A 15,384-nucleotide genomic window follows, 5' to 3' on the forward strand; every position below is an offset into this window, starting at 1 on the left:
GGGGGGGGGGGGGCGGGTTACCGAGGGGGGGGGGGTACCGAGGGGGGGGGGGCGGGGGGAGGTTACCGAGGGGGGGGGGTACCGAGGGGGGGGGGCGGGGGGGGGTTACCGAGGGGGGGGCGGGTTACCGAGGGGGGGGGGTTACCGAGGGGGGGGTTACCGAGGGGGAGGGGCGGGGGGAGGTTACCGAGGGGGGGGGTACCGAGGGGGGGGGGGCGGGGGGGGGGTTACCGAGGGGGGGGGCGGGTTACCGAGGGGGGGGGGTTACCGAGGGGGGGGGTTACCGAGGGGGGGTTACCGAGGGGGGGGCGGGGGGGCGGTACCATCCGCTCACTCACAGGTCCCACATGTTGTAGTGTTGCTTCATGCGCTCGTCGTACAGCAGCCCCGTCTCATGGGCGGGCAGTGGCCTCAGCACCTCCGCCATCGTGCGGTCCAGCGTCTCCTCGACCGCGATCTCCGGCTCCTCCTCGTGGACGTTCTGTGGCTGCTCGGGGAACGAGCTCGCCTCTGTGCAGCCGGGAGAGAGAGAGAGCGAGAGAGAGAAAAGCTGAGTGCTTCCGGCCCTGGAGCCAGCCAGCGCGACACACATCCATCCATTCGTTACCGAGATCGCCAACGAGGATACACACACAAACCCTCCCGCACCCCCACCACCCAGCCCCCCCGACCTCTTCCCGCACCCCCCCGAAACAACCCGTTGCAGGCCGCGACGAGCTTGCGGCGGTTTCAATCAGTCGGTGGAGGTGGTCGATGGCCGTCGCACTGCCCCCCCCGGATTGGGAAAGGGAGCGACCTTTCAACAGGGCCCCAAAAAACCCGCTCCCCGACCTCCTCAACCATCCCCAGGAGGCCGCCGCGAAGACGAACGGGCGAGGGCTCGGAGACGGGGCCGCCGCGCCGCCTGCCGCAGTCGAATAGCTCGGCGGCTCCTCAGGAACAGATCCAGGCAATGGCAGAGGGGCGGGGCTCAGGTGGGAGAGCAGAGGAAGAGGGAGACTAAATCCTGCGGTTTGAGTAGGAGACGCTGGGGTGGGGCGGGGCGGTGGGGGGGGTGGAGGGGAGTAGGATGGGGAGAGGGAGGGGGAGGGGTGACGGGGAGCGGAAGAAAGGGGGGAGAGGGGAGGGGGGAGAGGGAGGATGGGGCAGACGGGGAAGGGCGGGGGGGAGGAGCAGAGGGGAGGGGAAGGGGAGGGGCAGGGGGAGGGGCAATGGGAGGGGCAGAGGGAGGGGATGGGCAGGGGAGGGGGACGGGGGAGGGGGTGGGGCAGGGGGAAGGGGTGGGGTGGGGGAAGGGGCAGGGAGAGGGAGGGGGAGGGGGCAGGGGGGGTGGGGCAGGGGCGAGGGGGCAGGGGCAAGGGGGCAGGGGCAAGGGGGGAGGGGCAAGGGGGGAGGGGCAAGGGGGGAGGGGGAGCAGCAAGTGGTGAGGAGATTCCCCATTGGGTTTCTGGGTGACTATCTTATATTGATGGCCTCTAGTTATGCTCTTCCCCACAAATGGAAACACTCTCTCTGTATCCATTCGATCAAAACCTTTCATCATTTTAAAGACCTCTATTAGGTCACCCCTCAACCTAATCTTTTCCAGAGAGAACAGACCCAGCCTGTTCATCCTTTCCTGATATGTATACCCTCGCATTTCTGGTATCGTCTTTGTAAATCTTCTCTGCACCCTCTCCAGTGACTCTATATCCTTTTTTATAATATGGAGACCAGAACTGTGCACGGTGTTCCCAGTGTGGTCTAACCCAGGTATATGGTGACCAGAACTGTGCACAGTGCTCCCAGTGTGATCTAACCCAGGTATATGGTGACCAGAACTGTGCACAGTGCTCCCAGTGTGGTCTAACCCAGGTATATGGTGACCAGAACTGTGCACAGGGTTCCCAGTGTGGTCTTACCCAGGTATATGGACACCAGAACTGTGCACAGTGCTCCCAGTGTGATCTAACCCAGGTATATGGTGACCAGAACTGTGCACGGTGTTCCCAGTGTGGTCTAACCCAGGTATATGGTGACCAGAACTGTGCACAGGGTTCCCAGTGTGGTCTAACCCAGGTATATGGTGACCAGAACTGTGCACAGTGCTCCCAGTGTGATCTAACCAAGATTCGGTACAATTTAACACACGGATTTCCCCTTTAATTACTCACCGTGTTTCCGAAGGCACATCCAGTATTTGCGGTGCACGGTGATCACAGCGCCTATCGACTCCATAGCACTACAACAAAAGGCATCTTCAGTATTAACGCCTGATACAGAGTAAAGCTCCCTCGACACAGTCCCATCAAACACTCCCAGGGCAGGTACAGGGGGTTAGATACAGAGTAAAGCTCCCTCTACACTGTCCCATCAAACACTCCCAGGGCAGGTACAGGGGGTTAGATACAGAGTAAAGCTCCCTCTACACTGTCCCATCAAACACTCCCAGGGCAGGTACAGGGGGTTAGATACAGAGTAAAGCTCCCTCTACACTGTCCCATCAAACACTCCCAGGGCAGGTACAGCACAGGGTTCGATACGAAACATAGAAAATAGGTGCAGGAGTAGGCTATTCGGCCCTTCGAGCCTGCACCACCATTCAATAAGATCATGGCTGATCATTCCCTCAGTACCCCTTTCCTGCTTTCTCTCCATACCCCTTGATCCCTTTAGCCGTAAGGGCCATATCTAACACCCTCTTGAATATATCCAATGAACTGGCCTCAACAACTTTCTGTGGTAGAGAATTCCACAGGTTCACCACTCTCTGAGTGAAGAAGTTTCTCCTCATCTCGGTCCTAAATGGCTTACTCCTTATCCTTAGACTGTGACCCCTAGTTCTGGACTTCCCCAACATCGGGAACATTCTTCCTACATCTAACCTGTCCAGTCCCGTCAGAATCTTATACGTTTCTATGAGATCCCCTCTCATCCTTCTAAACTCCAATGTATAAAGGCCCAGTTGATCCAGTCTCTCCTCATATGTCAGTCCAGCCTTTCCTGGAATCAGTCTTGTGAACCTTTGCTGCACTCCCTCAATAGCAAGAACATCCTTCCTCAGATTAGGAGACCAAAACTGAACACAATATTCCAGGTGAGGCCTCACTAAGGCCCTGTACAACTGCAGTAAGACCTCCCTGCTCCTATACTCAAATCCCCTCGCTATGAAGGCCAACATACCATTTGCCTTCTTCACCGCCTGCTGTACCTGCATGCCAACTTTCAGTGACTGATGTACCATGACACCCAGGTCTCGTTGCACCTCCCCTTTTCCTAATCTGCTGCCATTCAGATAATATTCCGCCTTCGTGTTTTTGCCCCCAATGTGGATAACTTCACATTTATCCACATTATACTACATCTGCCATGCATTTGCCCACTCACCTAACCTGTCCAAGTCACCCTGCAGCCTCTTAGCGTCCTCCTCACAGATCACACCGCCACTCAGCTTAGTGTCATCTGCAAACTTGGAGATATTACACTCAATTCCTTCATCTAAATCATTAATGTATATTGTAAATAGCTGGGGTCCCAGCACTGAGCCCTGCGGCACCCCACTAGTCATTGCCTGCCATTCTGAAAAGAACCCATTTACCCAGACTCTCTGCTTCCTGTCTGCCAACCAGTTCTCTATCCACGTCAGTACATTACCCCCAATACCATATGCTTTAATTTTGCACACTAATCTCTTGTGTGGGACCTTGTCAAAAGCCTTTTGAAAGTCCAAATACACCACATCCACTGGTTCTCCCTTGTCCACTCTACCAATTACATCCTCAAAAAATTCTAGAAGATTTGTCAAGCAGGATTTCCTTTTCATAAATCCATGCTGACTTGGACCGATCCTGTCACTGATTTCCAAATGCGCTGCTATTTCATCTTTAATAATTGATTCCAACATTTTCCCCACTAGCGATGTCAGGCTAACCGGTCTATAATTACCCGTTTTATCTCTCCCTCCTTTCTTAAAAAGTGGTGTTACATTAGCTACCCTCCAGTCCATAGGAACTGATCCAGAGTCGATAGACTGTTGGAAAATGATCACCAATGCATCCACTATTTCTAGGGCCACTTCCTTAAGTACTCTGGGATGCAGACTATCAGGCCCCGGGGATTTATCGGCCTTCAATCCCATCAATTTCCCTAACAAAATTTCCCGCCTAATAAGGATATCCTTCAGTTCCTCCTTCTCACTCGACCCTCGGTCCCCTAGTATTTCGGAAGGTTATTCGTGTCTTCCTTCGTGAAGACAGAACCCAAGTATTTGTTTAACTGGGCCGCCATTTCTTTGTTCCCCATTATAAATTCACCTGAATCTGACTGCAAGGGACCTACGTTTGTTTTCACTAATTTTTTTCTCTTCACATATTTATAGAAGCTTTTGCAGTCAGTTTTTATGTTCCCAGCAAGCTTCCTCTCGTACTCTATTTTCCCCCTCCTAATTAAACCCTTTGTCCTCCTCTGGTGTATTATAAAATTCTCCCAGTCCTCAGGTTTGCTGCTTTTTCTGGCCAATTTATATGCCTCTTCCTTGGATTTAACACTATCCTTAATTTCCCTTGTTAGCCACGGTTGAGCCACCTTCCCCGTTTTATTTTTACTCCAGACAGGGATGTACAATTGTTGAAGTTCATTCAAGTGATCTTTCAATGTTTGCCATTGCCTATCCACCATCAACCCTTTAAGTATCACTCGCCAGTTTATTCTAGCCAATTCACGTCTCATACCATCGAAGTTACCTTTCCTTAAGTTCAGGATCCTCGTCTCTGAATTAACTGTGTCACTCTCCATCTTAATAAAGAATTCTACCATATTATGGTCACTCTTCCCCAAGGGGCCTCGCACAACAAGATTGCTAATTGGTCCCTTCTCATTACACAACACCCAGTCTAGGATGGCCAGCCCTCTAGTTGGTTCCTCGACATATTGGTCTAGAAAACCATCCCTAATACACTCCAGGAAATCCTCCTCCACCGCAGTTTGGTTAGCCCAATCAATATGTAGATTAAAGTCGCCCATGATAACTGCTGTACCTTTATTGCACGCATCCCTAATTTCTTGTTTGATGCTGTCCCCAACCTCACTACTACTGTTTGGTGGTCTGTACACAACTCCCACTAGCGTTTTCTGCCCTTTGGTATTCCGTAGCTCCACCCATACCGATTCCACATCATCCAGGCTAATGTCCTTCCTCACTATTGCATTAATTTCCTCTTTAACCAGCAACGCTACCTCACCTCCTTTCCCTTTCTGTCTATCCTTCCTAAATGTTGAATACCCCTGGATGTTGAGTTCCCAGCCTTGGTCACCCTGGAGCCATGTCTCCGTGATGCCAATTACATCATATCCGTTAACTGCTATCTGCGCAGTTAATTCGTCCACCTTATTCCGAATACTCCTCGCATTGAGGCACAGAGCCTTCAGGCTTGTCTTTCTAACACACTTTGCCCCTTTAGAATTTTGCTGTAATGTGGCCCTTTTTGTTTTTTGCCTTGGGTTTCTCTGCCCTCCACTTTTACTTTTCTTCTTTCTATCTTTTGCTTCTGTCTCCCTGCATAGGTTCCCATCCCCCTGCCATATTAGTTTAACTCCTCCCCAACAGCACTAGCAAACACTCCCCCTCGGACATTGGTTCTGGTCCTGCCCAGGTGCAGACCGTCTGGTTTGTACTGGTCCCACCTCCCCCAGAACCGGTTCCAATGCCCCAGGAATTTGAATCCCTCCCTTCTGCACCACTCCTCAAGCCACGTATTCATCTGAGCTATCCTGCGATTCCTACTCTGACTAGCACGTGGCACTGGTAGCAATCCTGAGATTACTACTTTTGAGGTCCTACTTTTTAAATTTAGCTCCTAGCTCCCTAAATTCGTCTCGTAGGACCTCATCCCGTTTTTTATCTATATTGTTGGTACCTATATGCACCACGACAACTGGCTGTTCTCCCTCCCTTTTCAGAATGTCCTGCACCCGCTCCGAGACATACTTGACCCTTGCACCAGGGAGGCAACATACCATCCTGGAGTCTCGATTGCGGCCGCAGAAACGCCTATCTATTCCCGTTACAATTGAATCCCCTATCACTCTCCCACTCTTTTTCCTGCCCTCCTGTGCAGCAGAGTCAGCCACGGTGCCATGTACTTGGCTGCTGCTGCCCTCCCCTGATGAGTCATCTCCCTCAACAGTACCAAAAGCAGTGTATCTGTATTGCAGGGGGATGACCGCAGGGGACCCCTGCACGACCTTCCTTGCACTGCTCTTCCTGTTGGTCACCCATCCCCTATCTGCCTGTGTAACCTCTACCTGCGGTCTGACCAACTCACTAAACTTGCTATTCACGATATCCTCAGCATCGCGGATGCTCCAGAGTAAATCCACCCGCAGCTCCAGTGCCGCAATGCGGTCTGTCAGGTGCTGCAGGCGGATGCACTTCCTGCACATTTAGTCGTGAGGGACACTGGGAGGGTCCCTGACATCCCACATAGTACAGGACGAGCATAACACGTGTCCGAGCTCTCCTGCCATGACTTAACCCTTAGATAAACTTAATTTGGCAACAAAATGCTAAAGGTTACCTACTGATAAAGAAAAGAAAAACTACTCACCAATCACCAGCCAATCACTTATCCCCTTGGCTGTGACGTCACACTGTCCCATCAAACACTCCCAGGGCAGGTACAGGGGGTTAGATACAGAGTAAAGCTCCCTCTACACTGTCCCATCAAACACTCCCAGGGCAGGTACAGGGGGTTAGATACAGAGTAAAGCTCCCTCTACACTGTCCCATCAAACACTCCCAGGGCAGGTACAGCACAGGGTTAGATACAGAGTAAAGCTCCCTCTACACTGTCCCCATCAAACTAAGGTTGGTAGGTGGGGTTGAGGGAGGAGGTGGGGAGGTGGGGAGGTGGAATATGGGGAGAAGGTGGGTGGGGGTGAGGGAGACGGGGAGAGGGTGGGTAGGTGGGGTTGGGGGATATGGGGAGAAGGTGGGTGGGGTTGGGGGAGACGGGGAGAGGGTGGGTGGGTGGGGTTGGGGGAGACGGGGAGAGGGTGGGTGGGTGGGGTTGGGGGAGACGGGGAGAAGGTGGGTGGGGTTGGGGGAGACGGGGAGAAGGTGGGTGGGTGGGGTACGGGGAGAAGGTGGGTGGGGTTGGGGGAGACGGGGGGTGGGGTTGGGGGAGACAGGGAGAGGGTGGGTGGGGTTGGGGGAGACGGGGGGTGGGGTTGGGGGAGACGTGGAGAGGGTGGGTGGGGTTGGGGGAGACGGGGAGAAGGTGGGTGGGGTTGGGGGAGACGGGGAGAGGGTGGGTGGGTGGGGTTGGGGGAGACGGGGAGAAGGTGGGTGGGGTTGGGGGAGACGGGGAGAAGGTGGGTGGGGTTGGGGGAGACGGGGAGAGGGTGGGTGGGTGGGGTTGGGGCAGACGGGGAGAAGGTGGGTGGGTGGGGTTGTGGGTGGGGTTGGGGGAGAGGGTGGGTGGGTGGGTGGGGTTGGGGGAGACGGGGAGAGGGTGGGTGGGTGGGGTTGGGGGAGAGGGTGGGTGGGTGGGGTTGGGGCAGACGGGGAGAGGGTGGGTGGGTGGGGTTGGGGGAGACGGGGAGAGGGTGGGTGGGGTTGGGGGAGATGGGGAGAGGGTGGGTGGGTGGAGTTGCGGGAGACGGGGAGAAGGTGGGTGGGGTTGGGGGAGACGGGGAGAGGGTGGGTGGGTGGGGTTGGGGGAGACGGGGAGAAGATGAGAAGGTGGGTGGTGTTGGGGGAGACGGGGAGAGGGTGGGTGGGGTTGGGGGAGACGGGGAGAGGGTGGGTGGGGTTGGGGGAGACGGGGAGAGGGTGGGTGGGGTTGGGGGAGACGGGGAGAGGGTGGGTGGGTGGGGTTGCGGGAGACGGGGAGAAGGTGGGTGGGGTTGGGGGAGACGGTGAGAAGGTGGGTGGGGTTGGGGGAGAGGGTGGGTGGGTGGGTGGGGTTGGGGGAGACGGGGAGAGGGTGGGTGGGTGGGGTTGGGGCAGACGGGGAGAGGGTGGGTGGGGTTGGGGGAGACGGGGAGAGGGTGGGTGGGTGGGGTTGGAGCAGACGGGGAGAGGGTGGGTGGGTGGGGTTGGGGGAGAGGGTGGGTGGGTGGGTGGGGTTGGGGGAGACGGGGAGAGGGTGGGTGGGTGGGGTTGGGGCAGACGGGGAGAAGGTTGCTGGGTGGGGTTGGGGGAGAGGGTGGGTGGGTGGGGTTGGGGCAGACGGGGAGAGGGTGGGTGGGTGGGGTTGGGGGAGACGGGGAGAGGGTGGGTGGGGTTGGGGGAGACGGGGAGAGGGTGGGTGGGGTTGGGGGAGACGGGGAGAGGGTGGGTGGGTGGGGTTGGGGGAGACGGGGAGAAGGTGAGAAGGTGGGTGAGGCTGGGGCAGACGGGGAGGTTTGTTTGACGGGGGAGGTGTGGCCTTGTTTGATACGATCGCCTCGGGCAATGACCACACACGATGACCTCTTACCTCTCGCTGGGGCTGAGGGTCGGCTCCAGCTGTGGACAGGGGTCACCGAGCAGCACCTTCAGACACGCGCAGGCGCCGTCCGCCATGGACCGCGGGTTGAAGCCGCCCTGCCAAACATAGAGGACAGAAGAGTTGGTTAAACGAGGACTTCACCACCACCATTGGGCCTCCGAGCGCCTGATCTCGGCCCCGTGTGGGGGTGGGGGGTGGGGGGATATCGATAGGGGACACGACGGGGGATATGTTTCCCCGCCCTCGCTGAGCCACGGGCTCAGAGGCGGCCCTCCGGTACCTCCCCCAATTGTCGGCGGGCTAATCGACCACGTGGGGAATCACAGGCGAATCAGTTTCTGTCCTCTTCCCCCCCCCCCCCCCACTCCGCACTACGTTGGGCAAAAATTTGACAGATGGAGTATAATGTTGGAAAATGTGAGGTCATGCACTTTGGCAGAAAAAAAATCAAAGAGCAAGTTATTATTTAAACGGAGAAAGATTGCAAAGTGCTGCAGTACAGCGGGACCTCGGGGTACTTGTGCATGAAACACAAAAGGATAGTATGCAGGTACAGCAAGTGATCAGGAAGGCCAATGGTATCTTGGCCTTTATTGCAAAGGGAATGGAGTATAAAAGCAGGGAAGTCTTGCTCCAGTTATACAGGGTATTGGTGAGGCCACACCTGGAGTACTGCGTGCAGTTTTGGTTTCCATATTTACGAAAGGATATACTTGCTTTGGAGGCAGTTCAGAGAAGGTTCACTCGACTGATTCCGGGGATGAGGGGGTTGACTTATGAGGAAAGGTTGAGTAGGTTGGGCCTCTACTCATTGGAATTCAGAAGAATGAGAGGTGATCTTCTTGAAACGTATAAGATTATGAGGGGGCTCGACAAGGTGGATGCAGAGAGGATGTTTCTATTGATGAGGGAGACTAGAACTAGGGGGCATGGTATTAGAATAAGGGGCCGCCCATTTAAAACTGAGATGAGAAGGAATTTCTTCTCTCAGAGGGTTGTAAATCTGTGGAATTCGCTGCCTCAGAGAGCTGTGGAAGCCGGGACATTGAATATATTTAAGACAGAGATAGACAGTTTCTTAACCGATAAGGGGATAAGGGGGCGGGCAGGGAAGTGGAGCTGAGTCCATGATCGGATCAGCCATGATCATATTAAATGGCGGAGCAGGCTCGAGGGGCCGAATGGCCGACTCCTGCTCCTATTTCTTATGGTGTTATGACAGTGACAGAGCTGATACAGTGGGAGATGGTGGAGAGGGGATCAATTAGAGCTGGACTTCCAATCACACTTCAGCATTAGAGATCAAATACTCTCCCCCACCCCACCGCCCCGGAAAAAAACACTGCCTTCGTCGCGATTTGAGTGAGCTTTCTTCAGCGATGATTGCCCGACTGGCCGGATATTGCACTGTGGTGGGCGTCACTGTCCTGCCTGGTTGACTGGATAAAGATCCATAGCACGGTTGTAGGCCTGTACCCACCCCACCCCGGGCAGGGAGCAAACGCAAGCCCATTCCCCCTTTACCCCCCGCCCCCCACACACCCCTCAGGTACCTGGTGCCTTACCTCCAAGGAGAGCAGGAGCTTGCCCTCAGCGAGGGGCATCAGCATGTGGGTCAGTTGGGCAAAACAGGCTGGAGTGGCGGCCATCCCTCCCTGGGGAAAACAGAACATATCCCACATTACAACAGTCATCATCAACATAACATCATCAGAAATAGGAGCAGGAGTCGGCCATTCGGCCCCTCGAGCCTGCTCCGCCATTTAATACGATCATGGTTGATCCGATCATGGACCCAGCTCCACTTCCCTGCCCGCCCATTTATCCCCTTATCGGTTAAGAAACTGTCTATCTCTGTCTTAAATATATTCAATGTCCCGGCTCCCACAGCTCTCTGAGGCAGCGAGTTCCACAGATTTACAACCCTCTGAGAGAAGAAATTTCTCCTCATCTCAGTTTTAAATGGGCGGCCCCTTATTCTAAGACCATGCCCCCTAGTTCTAGTCTCCCCCATCAGTGGACACATCCTCTCTGCATCCACCTTGTCGAGCCCCCTCATAATCTTATACGTTTCGATAAGATCACCTCTCATTCTTCTGAATTCCAATGAGTAGAGGCCCAACCTCCTCAACCTTTCCTCATAAGTCAAGCCCCTCATCCCCGGAATGATAGAAACATAGAAAATAGGTGCAGGAGTAGGCCATTCTGCCCTTCGAGCCTGCACCACCATTCAATATGATCATGGCTGATCATGCAACTTCAGGACCCCATTCCTGCTTTCTCTCCATACCCCTTGATCTCTTTAGCTGTAAGGGCCACATCTAACTCCCTTTTGAATATATCCAATGAACTGGCCTCAACAACTTTCTGTGGCAGAGAATTCCACAGGTTCACAATTCTCTGAGTGAAGGAGTTTCTCCTCATCTCGGTCCTAAATGGCTTACCCCTTATCCTTAGACTGTGACCCCTGGTTCTGGACTTCCCCAACATCGGGAACATTCTTCCTGCATCTAACCTGTCCAATCCCGTCAGGATTTTATATGTTTCTATGAGATCCCCTCTCATTCTTCTAAATTCCAGTGAATATAAGCCTAGTTGATCCAGTCTTTCTTCATATGTCAGTCCTGCCTTCCCAGGAATCAGTCTGGTGAACCTTCGCTGCACTCCCTCAATAGCAAGAATGTCCTTCCTCAGATTAGGAGACCAAAACTGAACACAATATTCCAGGTGTGGCCTCACCAAGGCCCTGTACAACTGCAGTAAGACCTCCCTGCTCCTATCCTCAAATCCCCTCGCTATGAAGGCCAACATGCCATTTGCCTTCTTCACCGCCTGCTGTACCTGCATGCCAACCTTCAATGACTGATGTACCATGACACCCAGGTCTCGTTGCACCTCCCCTTTTCCTAATCTGTCACCATTGAGATAATAATCTGCCTTCCTGTTTTTGCCACCAAAGTGGATAACCTCACATTTATCCACATTATACTGCATCTGCCATCCATTTGCCCACTCACCTAACCTGTCCAAGTCACCCTGCAGCCTCTTAGTGTCCTCCTCACAGCTCACACTGCCACCCAGCTTAGTGTCATCTGCAAACTTGGAGATATTACATTCAATTCCTTTGTCTAAATCATTAATGTATATTGTAAATAGCTGGGGTCCCAGCACTGAACCCTGCGGTACCCCACTAGTCACTGCCTGCCGTTCTGAAAAGGACCCGTTTATTCCTACTCTTTGCTACCTGTCTGCCAACCAGTTCTCTATCCACGTCAATACATTACCCCCAATACCATGTGCCTTAATTTTGCACACCAATCTCTTGTGTGGGACCTTGTCAAAAGCCTTTTGAAAGTCCAAATACACCACATCCACTGGTTCTCCCTTGTCCACTCTACTAGTTACATCCTCAAAAAATTCTAGAAGATTTGTCAACGTAATTTCCCTTTCATAAATCCATATTGACTTGGACCGATCCTGTCACTGCTTTCCAAATGCGCTGCGATTACATCTTTAATAATTGATTCCAACATTATCCCCACCACTGATGTCAGGCTAACTGGTCTAGAATTCCCTGTTTTCTCTCTCCCTCCTTTTTTTAAAAGTGGGGTTACATTAGCTACCCTCCAGTCCATAGGAACTGATCCAGAGTCGATAGACTGTTGGAAAATGATCACCAATGCATCCACTATTTCTAGGGCCACTTCCTTAAGTACTCTGGGATGCAGACTATCAGGCCCTGGGGATTTATCGGCCTTCAATCCCATCAATTTCCCTAACACAATTTCCTGACTAATAAGGATTTCCTTCAATTTCTCCTTCTCACTCGACCCTCGGTCCGGAAGGTGATCTGTGTCTTCCTTAGAGAAGACAGAACCAAAGTATTTGTTCAATTGGTCTGCCATTTCTTTGTTCCCCATTATAAATTCACCTGAATCTGACTGCAAGGGACCTGCGTTTGTCTTCACTAATCTTTTTCTCTTCACATATCTATAGAAGCTTTTGCAGTCAGTTTTTATATTCCCGGCAAGCTTCCTCTCATACTCTATTTTCCCCCTCCTAATTAACCCTTTGTCCTCCTCTGCTGAATTCTAAATTTCTCCCAGTCCTCAGGTTTGCTGCTTTTTCTGGCCAATTTATATGCCTCTTCCTTGGATTTAACACTATCCCTAATTTCCCTTGTTAGCCACGGTTGAGCCACCTTCCCCGTTTTATTTTTACGCCGGACAGGGATGTACAATTGTTGAAGTTCATCCATGTGATCTTTAAATGTCTGCCATTGCCTATCCACCGGCAATCCTTTAAGTATCGTTCTCCAGACTACCCTATCCAATTCACGTCTCATACCATCGAAGTTACCTTTCCTTAAGTTCAGGACCCTGGTCTCTGAATTAACTGTCACTCTCCATCTTAAATGAAGAATTCTACCATATTATGGTCACTCTTCCCCAAGGGGCCTCGCACAACAAGATTGCGAATTAATCCTCTCTCATTACACAACACCCAGTCTAGGATGGCCAGCTCTCTAGTTGGTTCCTCGACATATTGGTCTTGAAAACCATCCCATAAACACTCCAGAAATCCTCCTTCAACATATTGCTACCAGTTTGGTTAGCCCAATCTATATGTAGATTAAAGTCACCCATGATAACTGCTGTACTTTTATTGCATGCATCCCTAATTTCCTGTTTGATGCCATCCCCAACCTCACTTCTACTGTTTGGTGGTCTGTACACAACTCCCACTAGCGTTTTCTGCCCTTTGGTGTTCCGCATCTCTACCCATACCGATTCCACATCATCCAGGCTAATGTCCTTCCTTACTATTGCGTTAATCTCCTCTTTAACCAGCAACACTAGCCCACCTCCTTTTCCTTTCTGTCTATCCTTCCTGAATATTGAATACCCCTGGCTCCAGGGGTTGTCTTCTGAGGAAAGGTTGAGCAGGTTGGGCCTGTACTCATTGGAGTTTAGAAGAATGAGCGGTGATTTTATTGAAATGTATCAGATTCTGAGGGGGCTGGACAGGGTAGATGCAGAGAGGATGTTTCCCCCTCGTGGGCGAATCTAGAACGAGGGGGCACAGTTTCAGAATAAGGGGTCGCCCATTTAAAACGGAGATGAGGAGGAATTTCTTCTGGTGAATCTGTGGAATTCTCTGCCCCAGAGAGCTGTGGGGGGCTGGGTCATTGAATATATTTAAGGTGGAGACAGACAGATTTCTGAAGGCTAAGGGAGTGAAGGGGCGGGCAGGGAAGTGGAGCTGAGTCCATGATCAGATCGATCAGCCATGATCTCACTGAAAGGCGGAGCAGGCTCGAGGGGCCGTATGGCCAACTCCTGCTCCTTATTTTTTATCTTCTTATGAATGCACCCTAGGAACTGGGCGGAGAGGACTAAACTCATTTGAGATCGGTGTGTTACAGGCACACAGAGAAACAGTAGCCCTCCCCACCAGCGGGCTGCATCTGAAGGGCACCACCCTTTCAGACTGTGCACTGGCCTCACTGTCCCGCTCCCTGTCGCACGGATCGGTGTGGGATGGGGGGGGGGGGGGGGGGGTGAGCGGGGTATGGGTGGGGGGGTGAGCGGGGGATGGGGGGTGAGCGGGGGATGGGGGGGTGAGCGGGGGATAGGTGGGGGTGAGCGGGGGATGTGGGGGTGAGCGGGGGATGGGGGGTGAGCGGGGGATGGGGGGTGAGCGGGGGATGGGGGGTGAGCAGGGGATGGGGGGTGAGCGGGGATGGGTGGGGGGTGAGCGGGGATGGGTGGGGGTTGAGCGGGGGATGGGTGGGGGGTGAGCGGGGGATGGGTGGGGGTGAGCGGGGGATGGGTGGGGGTGAGCGGGGGATGGGTGGGGGGTGAGCGGGGGATGGGTGGGGGGTGAGCGGGGGATGGGGGGTGAGTAGGGATGGGGGTGAGCGGGGGATGGGGAGTGAGTGGGGGATGGGGGGTGAGCGGGGGATGGGGAGTGAGTGGGGGATGGGGGGTGAGCGGGGGATGGGGAGTGAGTGGGGGATGGGGGTGAGCGGGGGATGGGGAGTGAGTAGGGGATGGGGGTGAGCGGGGGATGGGGAGTGAGTGGGGGATGGGGGGTGAGCGGGGGATGGGGGGTGAGCGGGGGATGGGGGGGTGAGCGGGGGATGGGGGATGAGCGGGGGATGGGGGGTGAGCGGGGGATGGGTGGGGGTGAGCGGGGGATGGGGAGTGAGCGGGGGATGGGGGGTGAGCGGGGGATGGGTGGGGGGGTGAGCGGGGGATGTGTGGGGGGGTGAGCGAGGGATGGGTGGGGGGGTGAGCGGGGGATGGGTGGGGGGGTGAGCGGGGGATGGGTGGGGGGGTGAGCGGGGGATGGGTGGGGGGGGTGAGCGGGGGATGGGTGGGGGGGTGAGCGGGGGATGGGTGGGGGGGTGAGGGGGGATGGGTGGGGGGGTGAGCGGGGGATGGGTGGGGGGTGAGCGGGGATGGGTGGGGGGGTGAGTGGGGGATGGGTGGGGGGTGAGCGGGGATGTGGGGGTGAGTGGGGGATGGGTGGGGGGGTGAGCGGGGGATGGGTGGGGGGGGTGAGCGGGGGATGGGTGGGGGGTGAGTGAGGGATGGGTGGGGGTGAGCGGGGGATGTGTGGGGGGTTGAGTGGGGGATGGGTGGGGGGGGTGAGCGGGGATGGGTGGGGGGGTGAGCGGGGGATGGGTGGGGGGGGGAGCGGGGGATGGGTGGGGGGTGAGCGGGGGATGTGTGGGGGGGGTGAGGGGGGATGGGTGGGGGGGGTGAGCGGGGGATGTGTGGGGGTTGAGTGGGGGGATGGGTGGGGGGGGGTGAGCGGGGGATGGGTGGGGGGGGGTGAGCGGGGGATGGGTGGGGGGGGTGAGCGGGGGATGTGTGGGGGGTTGAAGTGGGGGATGGGTGGGGGGGGG

General features: G+C 54.8%; 1 protein-coding gene across 1 annotated transcript; it reads right to left on the minus strand.

The window, feature by feature from the left end:
* Positions 1-338: 338 nt before the first annotated feature.
* LOC139250275 (histone deacetylase 6-like) lies at positions 339-10,126 on the minus strand (the record flags this gene model as incomplete). The annotated part of the gene is made up of 4 exons (XM_070872771.1): positions 339-510; positions 2,154-2,221; positions 8,460-8,566; positions 10,037-10,126. Coding segments are annotated over 4 exons (437 nt in total), but the record flags the coding sequence as incomplete, so codon positions are not given.
* Positions 10,127-15,384: the final 5,258 nt, after the last annotated feature.

Source organism: Pristiophorus japonicus, unplaced genomic scaffold (genome assembly GCF_044704955.1).
Source record: "Pristiophorus japonicus isolate sPriJap1 unplaced genomic scaffold, sPriJap1.hap1 HAP1_SCAFFOLD_3622, whole genome shotgun sequence".
Taxonomy (NCBI): Eukaryota; Metazoa; Chordata; class Chondrichthyes; family Pristiophoridae; genus Pristiophorus; species Pristiophorus japonicus.